At 34.6% G+C, this 20,985-nt stretch overlaps 1 protein-coding gene across 1 annotated transcript in view; it reads right to left on the bottom strand.

The window, feature by feature from the left end:
- The window catches only part of LOC123658548 (D-beta-hydroxybutyrate dehydrogenase, mitochondrial), a 72,126-nt gene that overhangs the window by 34,911 nt on the left and 16,230 nt on the right, over window positions 1–20,985 (bottom strand). The window contains exon 3 of the mRNA XM_045593932.1: window positions 17,528–17,707. Coding sequence (XP_045449888.1) covers window positions 17,528–17,707 — 180 coding nt within the window. The remainder of the gene's footprint in view (window positions 1–17,527; window positions 17,708–20,985) is intronic.

The following is a 20,985-nucleotide window of genomic DNA, read 5'->3' as shown; positions in this document are numbered from 1 at the left end:
GGTCAGCATTGGGGGTTTTTTTTATATCACTAGGTCGGCAAACAAGCGTATGGCTCACCTGATGGTAAGAGATTACCGTAGCTTATAGACGCCTGCAACACCAGAAGCATCGCAAGCGCGTTGCCGACCAAATCACCTATCCCCTCTCATGAGCTCTGGTCACCTTACTCACCAACAGGAACACAATACTGCTTGAAGACAGCATTATTTAGCTGTGATCTTCTGTAAGGTCGACGTACTACCCCAGTCGGGCTGCTCCATATTTTGAGCAGGAAATTCCTGCTGTGCCCTACCATCTGCATGCGGGGTTGCATTTGGTGCAGATGTCCTGTCTTTATCGAATTCAAGTCTTTTATCAGATCGATCCCTCTTGCTGGTGAACGGCCGCGCTATATTTTGCCCTCATGACAGCCTTTTCAGGTTTTTATTGTCTCTGCGCGTTATGGATCCGAAATAGGAAAGAATGCGTTGTTGGCGGTTATTCGGAATTGGGTTGGAATCAATACATTAGTGCGTTTTAATGTCCATATAATCTTCAGCATCCGTCACTAGCACCACATCTCGAATACATTGATCCTTTGCCTTTCTCGGGCCAAGGTGGTCCACGTCTCTACTTCCTATAGGAAGATGGGGACTTTGGTTTTCGGCCTGTTCACTGCGAGTCCAATATTGCCACTTTCTATTGGTCTCTTTCCACACTTCTTTCTAGAATGGCTCCCTAATATCTTACATGGATGTGGCCAGAAGAACTGACTGCTGTAATGTATAACGACCGCTCTGGTGTAATGGTGCATGTGCCGTGTCGGCAGAGCCTAAAAAAAGGCGGTCACTGGTTTAATTTCCGCTCGGAGTGGATATTTGTGTTTGTACAAATAATAATTTCCGACCTGGTTGTTTGTCCTTATGGGTCTCCTTACCGTGTCTCGGAGAACACGTTAAGCTGTCGGTCCCGGTCGTTACCATATATGTAAATTCGATAGCGATTGCTACTCATTGTAGGAAATGTATACGCCAACCCGCAGACGACAAGCGTTATGAAGTAAGCTCGGATCCTTCTCCTATATAGGGAAAGGGGCCTATAGTGGATAGCAGTGGGATGTTACAGGCTAAATCGTAATTGTACCGATAGGGGAACCCATCTTGCCGTTCATATCATTATCATCATTTTGCAGCACTATATATATAAAAAAAATAACAATTTATAGAAATAAAAAACGAATATATTGTCATAACTTCCAGTTAGAGAAAGTCGGATAAGCAGGCGGTCTTACAATGATGAATGCCACTGACTGACTCGTTCAACGAGACCAAGTACAGTACGGCTTAAAATTATAAAAAGTCATGTTGGTTCGCCTTATCTGCTCTCGAGATTATTTTTCCATCGTCCACAAATTAGTTCTAGACGTAGGGAGACATTCTGCGTTCCGGCAACCAGAACTAATTTCGCACGAAATTTATTTATGAATAGAAGTTGTAATAAGTACAACAAGTTGTTTCTGGATTGTGATATATTTAATCTTTCATTGAGCAAATGTAATTCTCATATTAAAAATATTTTGTCTAAGGGTAAGGCTAATCGTATTTGAAATTATAATTATAATTATTACCATAACTTTTTTTTTACATTTTTAATTTAAATTTTAGTTAACATTCTTATTGATCGATACAATTCTTTTATTTATTATATTTTTAATGTAATCTTTAAATTAAATAATTTCACACTCCTCTAATCTCTTTGACTCATGAAGTTTGCTTGGTTTTAAGGCGCATCTATGCCACGTACTTATTTTCCAAATATGTACTATTTTAATATGTACGATTTTATTTTTGTGTTACCAACACATTAGGAATTCTATTCTTCTCTTCTTCTATTGATATGATATTCAAAAATGTGCTATTTTATAAAAAATATTATATATTGTTTATTTTCATTAAAAATAAATAAATAAATCAATTACCAACAATTTACAAAAAAATGTTTACGATGACGATGCTATTATGTAGCTGTTGCATAATTTTATTTTTGTCATTGACTACTGTTATGTTCCCATGATAAATTGCAATGTAATAAATGTATCTACTATTATCGTGTTGCTTATAATTGTCTAATTTATAAATATATGTTAACTGCAATGCACATGTTTCTAATATTATTATTATATCATACAAAATATCTGTTAAATGTCTTTTTTGGTCTCAGTACAAATGATTTTTTTTTTCTTATAAAATTTCAAATGTCTAAATAATTATGTGATGTCGTTTATATACCTGTAGACTCTTTGTTTCTGTAAGCTACTCATCACATATTGTTAAAAGTACTATGCGCTATTTTCTGATATTTATCTATTTAAATAAAATGAGTTAATAAATGTTTTGCTAAGCGCAAAACTTGAGACTGATGGGAGGACCACTTACGCTATTTTTAAAAGCTTTTATTTAACTTGCAATGTAGATATGTTTTTTTTAAGGTGGAATCTTGCAAGTCAATGTTGAAGCATGTATCTTGATAGTGATATTGACCGATTAAGCTGAAACTTTGTATGCACGTTTAATTTGGAGACATGCATGTTGAGTTATGGGATTTCATTCTAAATTCAACATGGTGTCAATACCCAAGATGACGGAGTAGTTATTTTTAATGCACTCCTACAATATGGGTATCAAATGAAAGGGCTTGCTGAGAATAACTTGAAACTAGGATTAGACACTAGAATAACTCGGACTGGTTATTTTTAATGCACTCGATACCACGACGAACTCGAAAAACAAAGCGATGTTGCTCTATATCCAATGTGGCGGACTTGTAAAGATCGTAAAGATCTTTAACTAACTTTTTTTACGATTTTGAAGTCAAGTTTAGTTGCGTATATAATACAAGTAAATTAAATAACTTAATTTAATTGATTTTAATTTTTACCATATTTAAATTAAGTGAATACGAGTACTTGTATTTCGCTACAAACTATTATATCATTAATAAATTGTGTAATGACGTTATATGTTGATCTTAAAACTTTTAAGGGAAAACTTTATTTTATTTTTTAGTGTATTTAAAATATAAGCACGTTCTTAAAAAGTTTCTTAGTTTAATTTATTTTAATTAAGTTTTCTTATACTTCGTATTCTTCTTATTATTCTTATACTTCGGATTCTTACAAAATAAATTGTTAAGAAAACAGGCCATAAAATTGGAAAAATTCAGAAAACGTAGATTATTTTAACTTGACCCGTTTGGCAGTTTGCAAGTGAAGAGAAGGTCTGTCAGCTAGTTTATTTCCCATGCAAACATTGTTTTGTCATATATATGAAAAATAGATATTGCCCGGTTCTCAGACCTACCCGATACGCACACAAAATTTCATAAAAATCGCTCCACTCGTTTCGGATGAGTTTGGTAACTAACATTGTGACACGAGAATCTTGCATAATTATTTGTTTTAGTGTCTTAAGCCCAGGAAAAATACGCCGTTTATACACTCAGTGCTATTCAATTTTTTAAATTACTACTATTACTCATTAATGGTCAGTAATTCGAATGATTATATCTGATTTTCTTTTATACGAGTATATATGTACTAATTGTATATTTAAAAAAAGTTATCCATTAAAATAAATTTAAAACTGTGATTCCTCCTATATAAATAATTACAATTAAATTCGTTATTCCGTTTTAAAGATAAACCGTAAGGTATAAATAGATTAAGGTGAATAAAATTTATAAAGATTTGAGTAGAAAACGATAAGGCAAAATGTTATTTATTTAAAAATCTTTCAAAAATCAAGCAAGCGTTTGTAAAATCTTTTAAGTTTTGTGAATTCGTAACGTAAAATAATACTAAGTACTTTAGTAAAATTACTGCTTATTAATGCGATGTCTGGAGTTAAATATAAATAGCCGTTTACCTAGACGATGCTGTGGTCAAAAAGTGAAAATAAAAATTAATTTAAAAGCAATTTTCTAGTGGATATTTTTATGGTACTGAATGCTTCGCCACTACGTGTTAGAATTTTATTAAGTAGATAAATGTATTAAGACACTCGGCGGCAAGGTCAAGTATTTTATTTATTACAAGCAAATTTAACGAACCTACATTGACATTAAAGAATATCTAACTCTTAAATGAATTCTACATCACGTGTCGGAGCATCTTAAAAAATAAGACTGTGATATGTATGTAGAAAGCTATTTTTGTTTTCTTCGAAGAGTATGCTCCTAAATTATTAATGTTTATTCATTAAAAAAAAACTATAATGTACTACTTTCATTATGAGTAAAATTACATTCTTTTATAATATCTATTACCCTCTACACAGTTCTTGACAGTGTAATGCAGCCAGAAAAAAGTACAAAAAAGTTTTGTAATGTGTGCCTTTGTGAGTACATGCTCGCGCGCTCGTGTGCTTTTTAACCGACTTCTAAAAAAGAAGGAGTTTCTCAATTCGACTTTTTTTTAATATATGTTACATTAGAATTTTTGACCGGGTGGACCGATTTCGACAATTTTTTTTTAATCGAAAGGTGGTGTATGTCATTTGGTCCGATTTAGGATTTGATTAGTCAGGATTTGATGATGGGATCCCAGAGAAATCGAGGGAAACTCTCAAAAATCCGCATAACTTTTTACTGGGTGTACCGATTTTGATAATTTTTAATTTAATCAAAAGCTGATGTTTATCATGTGGTCACATTTAAATTTTATCGAGATCTGATAACTACTTTTTGAGTACCTGCTACTTTAAAAAGATACTCTTCATTACTTTCACCAGTGTTATGTTATATTTTCAACTTGTGCTTCCAGACTGGCATTTTTCCGACAGCATTCAAAAAGGCAATTATTCATCCAATTTTTAAGGGAGGTGATGTAAAATCTTTTAATAATTATCGCCCTATAGCGGTTCTTACTTCTCTATCGAAAGTTCTCGAGCGTTTAATAAATAATAGATTAGTAGATTTCCTTGAAAAGTTTAATTTGATTTCTCCACAACAATTCGGTTTTAGACGGAATAGAAGTACCTCTGATGCAGTTCAAGACCTTATGGACTTCATCATTAACAAATTAAATAACCACAACAAAGTGCTTACCATATTTCTTGACCTTGCTAAGGCTTTCGACACCATTCCTAAGTCCAAACTGTTATTAAAATTAGACATGTTGGGAGTAAGAGGTTTACAATTGGACTTATTTCAAAGCTACCTGACAAATCGGACACAAATGGTTAAACTGGGTAACTATTTTAGCAATGAAATTTCAATAACCTGTGGAGTGCCACAAGGCAGTATTCTTGGTCCTACGTTGTTTTTAGCCTACATAAATGATTTATGTAATTTGTACACCCCTAATTTAAAAATAGTGTCTTTTGCTGATGACACAGCACTAACTTTTTATGGAAACTCGTGGGCTGAAGTTCAGATTATTGCTCAAAACGGTCTTAGTTCTGCATATGATTGGCTTCTTTCTCATACTCTTACATTAAATACATCAAAAACAAAATTTATAACTTTTTCTATTTCACCAAAATCACAACCCCAAACTCCTATCATATTAAAAGCTCACTCCTGTCACGCATACTCACAAATAGACACAGCATGCAAATGTCCTCTCATAGCCACCGTTGATAATATACGATACTTAGGTATATACATAGACAAAACTCTTAACTTTAAAACACACATTAATCTTCTTACAACTAGGGTCAGGAAACTAATTTATATTTTTAAAAACCTACGACATATTGCCAACTGTTATGTAATACGCACAGTCTATTATGCCTTATGTCAAACAATTATTACCTACTGCATTGCATGTTGGGGTGGCGTTGCTTCTTCCGCAATAAAACCGCTGGAAATAGCCCACAGAGCAATATTGAAGGTAGCCACATTTAAGCCTATTATTTACCCAACTACAGAACTTTACAAAACATGGAATGTTCTCAACGTCAGACAGCACTATATTTTACAGACTATTCTTATGCAACACAGAAAGACCCCCTTTATTCCGATCCGAAAACGACGAAAAGACAAGATTTGTACTATCCCACAGTCGAATTATGCCTTCACAAAACGATATAATTATTTTCTCGGGCCATATCTGTATAATAAACTAAATATAAAATTACCTATCTATTCCTTACCCTATGCAACTTGCAAAAGAACCGTCCGTTCCTTACTTCTTTCTAAAACTTATGACGAAACTGAAGAACTCCTCAAACTGATTGCTTAATTCGGTCACCATGTAGTGCATCCACCAAATTTCCTGATAAAAGACATATCAGCATACTTGCACACACACAAACATACACAGAAACACAAACATACACACCAACACAAACATACACATATACCAACACACACTTACATACACGCACACACAAATACATATTGGTAACTCTTAGTTGAAATCATGCAGACATATCTGTTACAAAATTACTATTTTATTTCATTTTTTTTTGTTTTTATTTGTTTTTTGTTTTTTATTATTTCACGCTTAACCTACTTAATATTAAAAATTATGTATGTTATCTTTTGTAGAATGTAATGTAACTTTATAATCTATAATGTAACTTTGAACTCTGAACAACTCGTGGCAAACTAATGAAAAGTAAAAATTGTAGAATTCTTGGGAGGCAAATCTCTTCTCCTTAATACAGATAGCTCAGCTACCTAGCTAGGAGAAGTAGAGATCAAAATAGTAATTGCTTTCAAATTAAACCTAGAAACTGATTGTTCCTTTTTTGTCACTTGTTACTTGAATATGTTGTGTAAATACGGAAATAAATATTTAAATATTTAAATTTACTTTTTGAGTAATCTTTGATAACGCATAGTTACTTGACTATTTTTTCGTCGATCTACGTTGTATTAGGGGAGAGAGGGGCTTGTTGTAACACGGGTAAGTAGTAACAGGCTCTTTTCACTAGGATCTTAAACTTTATTAACGCATTTCTTTGACTCGATTTAACCTATAAACCGCGCTGCATCATGTTGCCATAGCCAGTGTCCCGCCAGCCGGCGCAATGAGCGAAATTGTGCACGCGCATCATTTTTGCCAGGTAATATAAAATTGTACTGTCGTAAAATTTTGGTTTGCATTATTAATATCGACTAATTTCAGACTTTCTATATCTTATTTACATACAAATTTATCTATCTTTGATAATGTGTAACAGTTTTTAAGGTTGCTAAATTGTTTAAATAGTTATGTTGATAAATGTTAAAAATCATACCATGGGGTTAGTTGTAACAAAAACCTGGGGCTAGTTGTAACAAAATTCCAGGCTTGATGTAACGTGTTACAATATGCCCCAAGTTATGTTCTTCCAGAATGAGGGTGTATAAAAGAAAGTCAGAGCGGGCAACACAAAGCCAAGAAGTGTACGAGTTAGCGGCAGCTAAAGTTTTAGAAAAAAAATGCAGTATTCGGAAAGCTAGTCAGACTTTCGGATTATGTCACGTATCTCTCTATATAGATACATATTGTCTGGTATGTGGTGAAGCTTACACAGATTCAAATAAAGAAAATTGGGTAGAGTGTATCATTTGTAAGATTTGGGCACATGTAGGGATGTGTTACAAGAGACACTATTTCTTTTATTTGTATTAATTGTTGCTCAGATGAAGACTGAATTTAATTATAATAAAACCTACCAAATGTTGATTCTTATATAAGTACAATACTTTGTTAGATAGATATTAAAAAGAGATAATTACGAAGCATACCTTACATATAAATAATTTAATTACTTACTGTAATATAAAAGTGCAATGATGATTATAAATAGTGTTTAAGTACATAAAACAGTTAATTATTTAATTTTTAGGCGTTGATTACTTAAAAGTCTATTTGAGTTGATTTTTGATAAGAATTACATAATACCTACTTTCAAAAGGTGTCAATTTTGTTAAAAATAAACAAAGAATAAATGATTACAGGTATTAGTGTCGTTTTTTTTTTGTCGTTACTACTTGCCCCGGTAGATGTTACAACTTGCCCCAAGCACGAGGTAAGTTGTAACACCGCACTTCTTCTAGAAAATAATTGATTGTAAAATAATGACTAATAGTTATGGTATTATTTTTACTTTATTGGGTAGAGGAATAGTTACAGCATCCATCCATCTTTATTTAGTAGCAATATAATCAATAGATTTCAAGATATATTAGTTTTCATGAAAAATGTTACAACAAGCCCCTCTCTCCCCTACTTGTCGATGTAATGAAGTCGGTTTTTTTTCGTTTGTCTGCAAACACAATTATCTATATATATGTGTATATGTGTGTGCGTGTCTGTGGTTGTATGCATCTGTGATGTTCAGACGTAGATTCGTTCTTCTTGTGATCATGTCTATACATTGACTACTTTGCCCTTTTAATTTATTATTTTGTGAAAAGATAAAAATATCTGTTCATGTTATGTTACATTAGGAATATTTATATTAAACTGCCATCAAAAATGTTCTCAAGTATATACCTAACCGCTTACGCTAGTTGATTTTTATACTTATATACCTTTGATCTCTCTCGATCGAGTAAGCTCCTTGATGTGTTAATAAAATTGTTTATGCACTGGTAATGGAAAATTCGCTACGGAAGTTGATTCAGTTGTTCATGAAATATTTTTAGTAGAAATTAAAATCAATGTCTTAACTGTCTAACTTTTTTGTTTTCCAATAAATTTGAAATTAATAAGATAGAAAACCAAACTCGCTAATTGAATTCGATAAAACAACAATATACTATTCATACATAGTTCATTAGCTATATATTACACATATTTGTATGTATAATTATTTGGATACAATTTATGTCACAATAGTAATAGTATCAGTAAACAATAAGTTACGTATATATATATAATCCGATAGAAAACATATATATATATATATGTTTTCTATCGGATTTATATACTTTTATTCGAAATATAATTAGTGTTCTCTAGTATGCGTATCCTATCTGGTCCCCACAATATAACATTTATATTGATCGTCTAGAAAGGGTCCAAAAAAAATTTATCAAACACATTCTGTAACGAAGTCGATAACCTTCCCTATCTTATTCTAAAAATTGCCACCTAAATAATCTTCTAACACTAGAGGAACGTCCCAAAATGCTTAGTCTTTCTTAATTGTATGATATTGTCCATGGCCGCGTGGATTGTCCCGAGCTTGTAGGAGCAATATCATATTGTGCATCCAAGCGTCGTACCCGACATATACCACTCCTATATGTGACCAAATGTAGTACCCATTACTCAGCCAATTCTGTTCTGTCTAGACTGCCGCGTCTGTTTAATGAGATGTGTAAGGACATAAACTCAAAATCTCAATTAAAAAAAAAGTTTAAGAAAAATTTTAAAAGAGTAAATTAGGAATCTCATAAGCAATCATTATAAGCGAAATAAATGTAATAGCTACATACAAGTTATAAGTCTGCATGTAGATGTTGTTGTGTTTGTTATATACTACAAAGTTTTATTATCTATACAAATGAATAAAATTGCAATGTCTGTTGGTAATTATTTAAAAAAATTATGTTACATTGGCTATTTGTATACGTTTGGACTCACTGTACTTATTCTACGTCTTGTTGTTAGTTTGTGATTCTTAATGTGATGGGTCATGTATCTTTTATGTTACTATCCTTTATGTGGCTATCCTATTAACTTTAATTTTGTTTTGTTTTTCAAGTCATTTTGATATCGGCTCTTAATACTGCCCTTTTGTAACAGTACTAAGATGTATAGATAGGAAAACCTATTACTGGCCTTATTATTGTTAATATTATGTTAAATGTTATATATATACGAATTGAAACGCTGTTGGTTTTCGAATAAAAAAAAAAAAAAATAATACAATATCACTTGACATTTAATTTTTTGTCATCTGTTAAAATATTTTGAAATATGCCGACATATCTGAATTGAAGACATTATCACATCAAAAGTATACAGATCGTGGATCGTATTGTGCCCGTGGACAGCATAAGCTTGCACCCAAAACCCCAAGTTTCTATTATTATAAACGAGCTCATACACAATCCCACGTAATAATAGTAACCCACTTTACCCTACTCGTTTATTCATTCATTTCATTTCTTTGACTAGCGTTTGTCATAAAACGATCTCATGTATATCGCAATTCCTGGGGCTTTATATTTATTTATTAAATACAAAACGGCTAAGTTTTTTCAGTATATATGTTACTAGTCAGCGTTGCTGCGCTTTTATATTTTGTTTTGTCGTACCAATTCAGAAACCTTTGTGGGCTCATGCACAACACTTTGATGAAGATAATGACATGATCAAATGCATAGTTTACAATTCTATAAAGGACATACAGACAAACATTCATTTTATATATATAGATACAAAAGCTAGGTGGAATAGCAGTAGTCGCCAGACCTTGTCCTACCCGGAAAACAGCTACCAAATTTGATAGTTGACATACCGATAGCGCTCTATATCCCAAGTTAGACCAAATTACAAATGCTTATAAAATTTGATAAAAATTGGTTCAGTAGTTTCGGAGCTTCATAACGATAGTAGCGCCACCTACCGGGTCCAATTGAGATAAAAACTACCCTGTCTTCCAAGTTGGATCAAATTATAGATGCTTACAAAACTTGATGAAAATGGGTCCAGTTGTTTCTGAGTTACATACCAATAGCAGCGCCACCTATCGGGTCCAATTGCGATAAAAACTATCCTATCTTCCAATTCAGACTAAATTGCAGATGCTTGTAAAACTTGATAAAAAATGGTTCAGTACATTATATAATTATACATTACATTACATTTAAAATATTCATTGTTGACACCCACCCCCCCAAAATCCTTATTGGGGATGAGTTATAATAAAATCCGCTTATTGATCATTTTCTACATCACATATAGGAGATTCCTACCAAATATGTAGTCGATACGAGCTATAGTTTAAAAACGGGAATTTCCGATTGTTAACCCCTCGCAACCCTTTGTTATGGGTGGAATTTCTTAAAATCCGTTCTTAGCTGACCTCTACTCGACAAAAAGAAATTTCGTATCAAATTTCAAGTTTCTAAGTCGTATGGATATAGGTCTCTATAATCTATATCTATATCTATATATTATACAAAAGCGAAAGATCACTCACTCATCACGAAATCTCCGAAACTATAACACCTACAAACTTGAAATTTAGCAAAAAGGCTCCTTATAGAGCGTAGACATCCGCTAAGAACGGATTTTATGAAATTCGATCCCTAAGGGGGTAAAACGGGGGTCGGAAGTTTATGTGAAAGTCCCATGTTTTTAAAGTAAGAGACTCGAAATTTAAAATGTATGCTTTATAGATGATGAGAAGATGTCCAAATAATGTATCTTTAGAAATCAACTCCGTTTGGGGTTAAAACGGGGGATGGTAGGTTTACTTACTCATCACGAAATCTCCGAAAGTATAAAAGCTATATACTTGAAATTTGGCAGGTAGGTTCCTTATAAGCGTAGACATCCGCTAAGAACGGATTTTACGAAGATCAACCCCTAAAGGGATAAAGCGGGGGTCGGAAATTTGTATGAAAGTCTTATGTTTTTGAAGGAACAGACTTGAAATTTAAAATATATGCTTTATAGATGGTGACAAGGTGTCCAAATTATGCATCGTAATCTATATATATAAAAGAGAAAGGTCACTAACTCACTCATCACGAGAACTCAAAAACCGCTGGATGGTCTATCCATCCAGGTTGGACAAACATAAAATTTGGCAGGGAGGTAGATTATAGTTAGCAGACGTCCGCTAAGAACGGATTTTACGATATTCCACCTCTAAGGGGGTTTAATTGGGGTTGATAGTTTGTATGAAACATATACAGCCTGAAAATAAAACTAAAAATGTGGTGTATAGCGAGGTTTTATAAAAATAACTATTAAATTATATTACATTGTGTCTTTTAAAAAGTTACTCAGTGTAAGAAGCATTTTATGTGACTGAAATAAAAAATTGATCGATTCGCTCAAAATCTACTGAACGAATTTTCATGCGGTTTTGACAGGAACACAATACTGCTTGAAAAAAGTATTATTTTGCTGTGATCTTCTGTAAGGTCGGGATACTATCCCAGTTGGGCTGCTCCATATTTTGAGCAGGAAATTCCTGCTGTGCCCTACCTCAGTTAAAAAGCTTGTTGAGCTCACTGGCCAAGTGGCTAACGACCCTCGCCAGCTGGAGCAACGTCGAGTGGCTGCTGCGAAAGCCGAACTGTTCCTCGCGCATGGGCAGATGCGGCGCGAGTCTCCGCAGCAGCAGTCGCTCGAACAGCTAGGCGAAGTGCGAGAGTAGCGTGATGGGCCGGTAGCTTCCCGGGAGTCGACGGTCCTTCCCCGGCTTGGGTAGGACCACGATCTTCCCGGTCTTCCACACGACGGGGAAGTGTCCGGTCTGAAGTACCCCATTGAATGCCTTCGCGAGCGCTGCGAGGCATCCAGTAGGCAGCTGCATCAGCGCGGCAGTTGGTATGCCGTCGGGTCCCGCGGCCTTCCGCTTAGGCAGGCGGGCAACCTCCTTCCTGAGCTCAGACAGGGAGATGAGATCACCTCCCTGGAGCTCTGAAATGGGGCCCGACAGGAACCTTCCCACCGTTTCGTGGACTGCCGCGTGATGGCGGACGACATTTGCATCGGTCGTATTTGGCGCATTGGGGGAGAACAGTTCTTCCATATACTCCGCCAGGATTTCCGCCCTGTCTTTGGCGGAGTATCTTCTGTTACCCGCTCTATCCATGAGCGGGTAGACAGGCAGGTCACGTCTGGTTAATTTCTTGCAGAGGGTGTACAGGTTCGTATCGTGTTCGGATGCTTGATCGATGGTGTCCTCCCAGTCACACTCATCGAGAGTCACGAGCGCCCGTGACACCTCCTCTGCAAGACGGTTTATGTCGCACTTCACCCTCGGGCACCTGGAACGTGCCCAGAGCTTACGCAACTGCCTTTTCTTGCGTATTTTCCGTGAAGCGAGATAGGCAGTTGGTCCCTGCTGATCGTTGGCGTGGGTTGCGTCGAGGTGGCCTCGTCGAGAGCCGTTTTGATGGTTCCGGTGATCTCTTGCACTGCCCCTTCGACTTCGGCATCAGTCGAAGCAAAGACCGTAAACTCCAGCCCCGTGAGTGCCCTGGTAAAGCGGTCCCATTTAGTCCGCGACCGTGGTCTTCTGGGTACCAGGACACTTTGCTGGAGGGTGAGGGCTGCTGGAGGGTGAGCGCTCTATATATATCCAAAAAGGGATTGATGATGATGTTTTTGAAATTCCATAGATGATTCCTACCATTTTACTATATGTATAGATATATAGATATAATAAATATATGTAAGTGGTTACACAATCTAATAATCTAAATAATTTACTTTAGCATATAAGGGAAATGACGACCTGAATAATAATTTCTTTCATTGAATGAAACTACTAACTAATAAGAGTTTAACAAAAGAATATATGAGTCAATATATTATAATTCTTGTCTTGTTTCAGTCTTGTTATGTAAAACCATTCCATGTGTAAGTTGTTGGCATCACAGTTAACCCAATGCACTTTACGCCTACGCTTTTAAAATAATTCTAGTCCTATATTACGGTTTCCAAGTTGTTTTTATTAGATGCAGTAAAAGTTCCATTACGACTTTTATGATTTCATAGATATCGAGATATAGGTTTTCTGATCCGTTTCATTAAACTGAATTATTATTCTACTAAATAAATAGTTCCATATAAGATACATTTACGTATACAGCAGTATACGTATCATTCTACGCAAAAGTGATTCAGCGAAATATGAGTAGAATATAATGAGTGGGATGGTTCAATGTCGAAAATTCATAAATAAGTTGTGAATTGCTGTAATTTGAATACTTTTATTGTATTTTTACTAATATCACGAAAATGGTACCAACGTTGACGGCTGAATTTAATGAAAATTGTACAAGATGCGATTGATTCGACGTAAAATTAATTAGCTTTATATGTTAACAAGTATAAAGGAAAAGGCAAAAAGATGTCTTTAAAGATGTGCTTACAGAATAAGATAAGATATTATACAGTAATTTTAGATTACAAGCGTCTTATTATATAAGTAAATTTCGAATTTAATTAAATATAATGCTAATGGCGTATTGTTGCTAGTCGCCCACAACAAGCCTCTACGCTCCTAATATTTCAAAGCTACTTATGTAATTTCGAATTTCTCGAAAGATACGGAGCATCGTGTTTTATAACATAATTTTTATAAGTTATATACATTGAGTATGGAATCTTACCATCTATATTATTTTAAGTGTGAGAATTTTTGTTTCGGGTTCGATCCCCGCACATGACAAACATTTGTATTAGCCATACAGGTGTTTGCCGTGGTCTGGGTGCTTGTGCAGTCCTTGTGGGTCTCCCCACCGTGCCTCGGAGAGCACGTTAAGCCGTCGGTACCAGTTGTTATCATGTACACCTGATAGCGATCGTTACTCATAGTAGGGAATATAGCCGCCAACCCGCATTGGAGCAGCGTGGTGGATTAAGCTCTGATCCTTCTTCTACATGGGGAAAGAGGCCTATACCCGGTAGTAGGATATTATAGGCTGAACCGTATTTATACTGTGTTACATTTTAAAATAAACAGTATCTGTTTTTTTACGCCAAATTCTTTAAAACCCCATCAAAAAAACAATTTTATGAAATAAATTATTTTACTGGTTGTTATTGTATTCCGAATCAATTTTTTTTTCACAATAACAATCGACTTTTAAAAAATTACAAATTACAAACACGACTTTATTAAACTTAAGTTTTTCTTAAAGCTGAAATTTTATTTAGAAATAGTAAGACTGGAAAATCATTAAGGAAACTATACTAATATTAAAAATATAGTTGAATTGAAAACCTTCTCTTTTTCAGCACAAAGGGCACACAATTAACAATTCATAATACGTCGTTTGAGCTAAATAGTTCTTTAATATTTTACATTTGGCCGATATAATATGTAAACAATTTAGTATTACGGCACGGTATCTGCAAAGCCCCTCGGATTTTAACTTCATATTTGGTCATGCACCGACACATGATCATGCACTACGACGAAAGTGAACCTCGGCGGATCTTGGGCTAGGAAAAATGTCTGAAATATTTATATCTGCCATCCTAGGCAAGAGAGATGAAGCTCCAACTCCTTTCTTTCATAGCAGAAGAATCATTTTTCTATAGATAAAGATACAAATTTTTAATTAATTTTGTTCTCTATATATTAAACTTTCCTAATCAAGAAACCAACAAGAATTTTGATGGCAATATCATTCTATTTGATAATATTTTCAAGGGCTTGGACTCCGATACACAAGCAAATTTTTTTCTTTATATAACAAAATCTCTTTTACTTAGAAATTGATTTCTGTGTGGGCGCATACTATTGCGTTTGTGGGCGAATCGGGGGAACTTTTTTACCCGCTCCGGCGGGGATGGCGTTTCTCTATTAAAGAATTTTGTTTGTCGTTAGAAATACGATTTATATTAGTTTTCTACGTTCTTACTTTTATATCAAAAAAGCAACAATAAATTAAATTTTCATACCAAGTATAGAAAATTAGAGTTAGCTCTGAATTAGAAAAAAAGCTCTGTTCACCTCTCAAATATAATTAGAAACCGTTATATACGTATGTTATTGTTACCTCAGCACTTTTGACTGGGTGGACTGATTTCGATGATTTATTTAAATCGAAAGGTGCGCCTTATGTGATCCCATTTAAATTTATTTGAGATCTAACAAGTACTTTTCGAGCTATATTTAATAATGCGTACTTACTTGACAAATTTTTCATCGACCTAGGTTGTGTTGCACCACACAACTTTTAATAAGGTGCACCGATTTGCGGCGCGTATAACAACGGGATTACATAGAAAAATAATGTTGTATTTAGTCACTTATGGAATCGTTGTGATGCAATAGTGCCTCGAGCATTTTCGTAATTTGAAACGAAAACGAAGGTTGGAAGGTGAATTTGGGGCATGGTGAGTGTTATAAAGATAGGACAGGATGTGCATATTACGGCGAAGACGGATAGGAAGTCAGATAGAAGGATTCATTTAAAGCATAATCAAGGATAAGTTAGAGAAAGGATTGTGCAAGCACAATTATCATTTTAAATGGGAGTATTGAAGAAGCTTAAGGGAGTGGAAGGTGTAGTTTATTTTTTGCTGACTTCCCTGACACGAGACGTCAAGTTAAGCTACCGTCTATAAACAAGCCTAAGTTTGTGACTTTGTCGCAGTAGGGGATTGGTGTGGTGTGTCACAGTATTAGATAGAAGAATATTTTTTTCTCTTCTGTACTTTCTTACGTTGCTTCGTAGCGTTAATGTGTTATACTATATTTACTTTCCTTTCATTTCAGCCTACATATATGATATTATATATAGTATAAGTAACAGACAACCTATTATATAAATGAATAATAATCATTACCGATCTCACTTCTGAACCACGTCTATAAGCTGTTTTCGAGGGTCGTAACGAATCGTCTCACCACAAGGCGTCAACGGCGAATACATCTCTCACGTCCATTTCACCAAGGATATCGTCATCGACATTGAAGGAGCTAAGCCAAATACTTGGTGGCCTAAATGAGTCCTCGTAGGAGTAGGTATCGGTATGAATTTGAATAAAACAAAAGTTATATTAAACAAACAAGTCATACCAAGAAGAATATCGGACGATGGCACCTTTCTGGAATTTATTCAGGATTATGTCTACCTACAATCCAACTAGGCCGAAATAAATTCGAGAAGGAAGCTGATTGGAGGATTCGATTGGGCTGGGTGGCGTTTGGTAGGCTTCGCCGCGTCTTCATTTCGATGATTCTGCAATACTTGAATACAAAAGTCTTCGCGCAAATGCATTTTGCCTACTTTGACATATGGTGCCGTGGCGTGGACACTGACAAAGGGACTAGTCCATCAGTTTAAAGTCACTCAACGTGCTATGGAACGGGCAATGCTTGAAATCCCTCTAAAAGATATTATCAGAAATGAGACTATCTGCGAGAGAAAGAAAGTAGCCGACAAAGCCTGTAGAATAAGCAAGTTGAAGTGGAAGTGGGCTGTTCACCTCTGTCGCACGACTGATAGCAGGAGGAGACGTGTCCTGGAGTGGAGACTGCGTCTTGGCAAACACACTGTGGGGCACACACCGGTCCGCTAAACCGACGATCGATGTAAGATTTCCGGTCGAGGCTGAATGAAGACTGAAGAGAACCGAGAAGTTTGGCGTGAACTGGGTGAGGCCTAAGTCCAGCAGTGCACTGCAGTACGCTTAAACGAAGCGAAGCGAATTGGACAACAGCTATTATTCTATTCTATTATATTCTAGGTTGGCAAATTATCTGCCAACCTAGAGTCAAGGAGCGTTGTAGTATAAAATTTCAACACTTGTATAGGCAAAGGAGAAATGTATTTTTATCAAGGTTTAAAATAACATTTATTAACTGATTCAGTTTTTGTTAGTCATACCAAAATTTTACTTACCTGAAGGTTATGGTAAAACCAAAGTGATCCGGTAACGGAGATAGCAAACCACAGGAACAATGTGAAGACAGAGATCTGGCTAACGTGCAGAGCGTTTAGCAGTGCAGAGAGCACCACAGCCAGAGCATGGCACAACACGATAGGTAAAGCGCAGCGATCAATGATGTCCCATGGCACCTCCTACAAACAAATGAAAGTAATTTATAATTTGTATATACTATTTTAAATTTTACGTTCTACGTAATTTATATATTGTAGATTATATACTAAGAAAATAATACATAAATCTTAATATATTAAACAAAGTCGGGTTTGTTCGAACACCTGTAACTCAAGAACGGTTGGACCGATTTTCATGGTTTTTGGTTTGTTGTATTTGTCTTTGTCCCATATAAAAATTGACGAAAAAAAAAGTGCGTGCGTACAAAGTACACAAGTCAGAAGTGAAATTTCTTCGGCAAATTAATTTTTGTCTCGTTTATATATTTACAATTCTAAAGCTTTCAATTTCCGTTCCAGCGCCATCTAGTTTTCAGTGTAATACTATACGATATTAATGTAATAACCTTTGTAGTTTCTATAGTACACGCTAGGTGGCTCTGTTGTTCGACAAAAACGTTGCACATCTTCGTTACGCTAATATTATTATTATTGCGTTTCATCTGTAAACATTTTACCCTCATGCGTCTAAAGAAGTTTCACTTAAAAAAATTCCTATGCAACATGTTCATGGCTTTCGTAGCTGTTAAACATAAATGTTTAAGACCGGAAGGTTTAATGTTCAACCGGTCGATTAGGTTAAACTCTGCCCTCAAATTAAAGAACGTATTCAAATATGGGTTTCGAATCGACAAGATATATATCCACAATATTCGGATAGTGGCGTATTTTATATTTAAAAAATGTTGAATAATGTCAGTAATATAAAATGATTATAACTCCTCGCCTTATTGCCTCTACAGGTGACAAGAGGGCTGGTGCATTTTTGCCCACAGAATCGGCATAGCGATACAACGGGGAAATGTTGCCAGCATTCTTGGCACCGTTCCACGTGGACATGATTTGTACCATAACTATCTGTAAATATTTAATTCTTAAGTTGTGAATTGTAATTTGCATATTTCAATAAATTTAATTTTGTTCCCAAAAGAATTGACATGTACATTGGTTGTCAAATATGTATACGTGTGTTCAGAAATTTATTTTGTGTAAACAGTTTTCTTCCATATAGTAATGATATATTTTTAAAAGCGAAAAACATATAGAAAGATATGACATTAATCATCATCATATATCAAACAGATATTCCATGAATATATTAATCTATACTAATATTACAAAGCTGAAGCGTTTGAATCTTCAAATTTTTTAATCAAATCTGAAGTACTGGTTGATACTGACTACTCCTGGTTTGACGAATTGAAACATTCATTATATGTTAGATAGTCCATTTTCCGAGGAAGTCTATAAGCTATACAACATTTTAGTACCTTTATTTCTCAAAGAAATTAACGCGAGTGAGCGATTTACTCACGGTCGTCTGTTCCTATGGTAAGCAACTTAATGGCTTGCGTTATGGGTAAGAGTCGACTGTTTTATTTAGTTATTATTATTTTTTTGATAAATACACATGGAAATAATACATACCTATATAAATATACTAGCTGTACCCGCAACTTCGTGTAGAATTTAACAAAAAAGTTATTGTTCAGTTTGCAGTTATAAAATAAATAAATTTGTAAAATAAAAGTAACTTAAGTTACTCCTTACTACATCAGCTGACAGTTAAAGTCCCGTCAAAATCGGTCTAGCTGTTTCAGAGATTGGCGCACCGAGTTTTAAATGTTTTGATGCTAATTACTTCTAACGACGATATCTCAAAACCTATTGATTTGTTTGACATTGTGTAAAGGGCAATTTTAATCTGCGTTAAATGCCTAAGCTAATTAACATATTCATTTGAATAAGGATTAATACTGAACTAAAGAAAATAGATTTAAAATAACGTAATAATGTTTTTAATCAAAAATTTGAACATAAAAGTGGTTATTGTAAATCAACCGTAAGAGATAGAGATATGCTATCGCGAACTTTTTTGTAGCATTTTTATAGATTTTTTAATTCGCTAGTACATTACTCAACTATTTGCTAGTTTACGCGGCGTTCGCATGGAAAGCTCCCAATCGGCGAGATTTTTTGCGACCTCTTCAACATTCATCGTCGAATTTCTGCTAATTTACATAAAAGCATAATAAATTATATTCCTAAACCTTCCTCAAGAATCACTCTTTTTATTGTTGAAAACTGTATAAAAATCCGCTTAGTAGTTTTCGAGTTTATCGCGTCGTCGACAGACAGGGGGACAGAAAGACGCGGCCGGGAGACTTATTTTTATAATATATAAGGATAAATACAAATCTTACACCCGGACTCAGGTGGAAATCGAACCCGTAACCCGCGGAGCAGAAAGCATGACCACGACAAACTGCCCCAACGGGCTAGTAAAAAAAATCATAAGCTAGTTTTCCAGTCAGGTTTTTTATTTGTTAACCGACTTCCAAAAAAGGAGGAGGTTCTCAATTCGATTGTATTTTTTTATGTATGTTACTTCAGGACTTTTGACTGGGTGGACCAATTTCGACAAAAAAAAATTTAATCGAAAGGTGGTGCGTGTCATTTGGTCCAATTAAAATTTGTTTGAGATCTAACGACTACTTTTCGAGTTATATCTAAGAATGCGTTTTTACTTGACTATTTTTTCGTTGTTGTATTATACCACATAACTTTTTACTGAGTGTACCGATTTTGGTGATTTTTAATTTCGTCGAAAGCTAATGTTTATCATGTGGTCACATTTAAATTTCATCGAGATCTGATTACAACTTTTTGAGTAATCTTTGATAACGCTAAATACGCGTTGACTATTTTTTCGTCTACCTATGTTGTATTACTTGTCGATGTATTTGAAGTCGGTTTTTTTTTCGTTTGCGAGCAAATACAATTATTATTTAAATATATATATATATATGGTTATATGTACGTTAAAGCGTATTTAATGGTATTTCAGCAGCTTTAACCGCGTCTTCGTTTGAAATTTTAATTTTTTCCACTTAGCTTATAAGCTTAATTAAATACGCCACCTTAAGATTATATTTATATTTTTATATGTGTATGTATATATGTGTGTATGTGTGTATATGTATGTGTATATGTATATTATTTACTAAAATATTTCCTTTTATACGTTTTTTTAATAATTATTTAAGTCTATCATATCGTAGTTTTTATCTATTTATTATTGATTTTTCCTCCTTAATTTGTGCACACTTCTAACCGCTGCTACTGTATCACTATCGCACTATCGAAGAAATCGCTATATAGCGATAAGATCGCCTTTCCACATCTTGTATTGTATCTTTCTTTATATGTGTCTGTATTTCGATGTACATTAAGAATAA

The sequence above is a fragment of the Melitaea cinxia genome, chromosome 12 (genome assembly GCF_905220565.1).
Source record: "Melitaea cinxia chromosome 12, ilMelCinx1.1, whole genome shotgun sequence".
NCBI lineage: Eukaryota > Metazoa > Arthropoda > Insecta > Lepidoptera > Nymphalidae > Melitaea > Melitaea cinxia.
The sequence above is the reverse complement of the archived record's forward strand: the minus strand, read 5'-3'. Positions and strand labels throughout refer to the sequence as shown.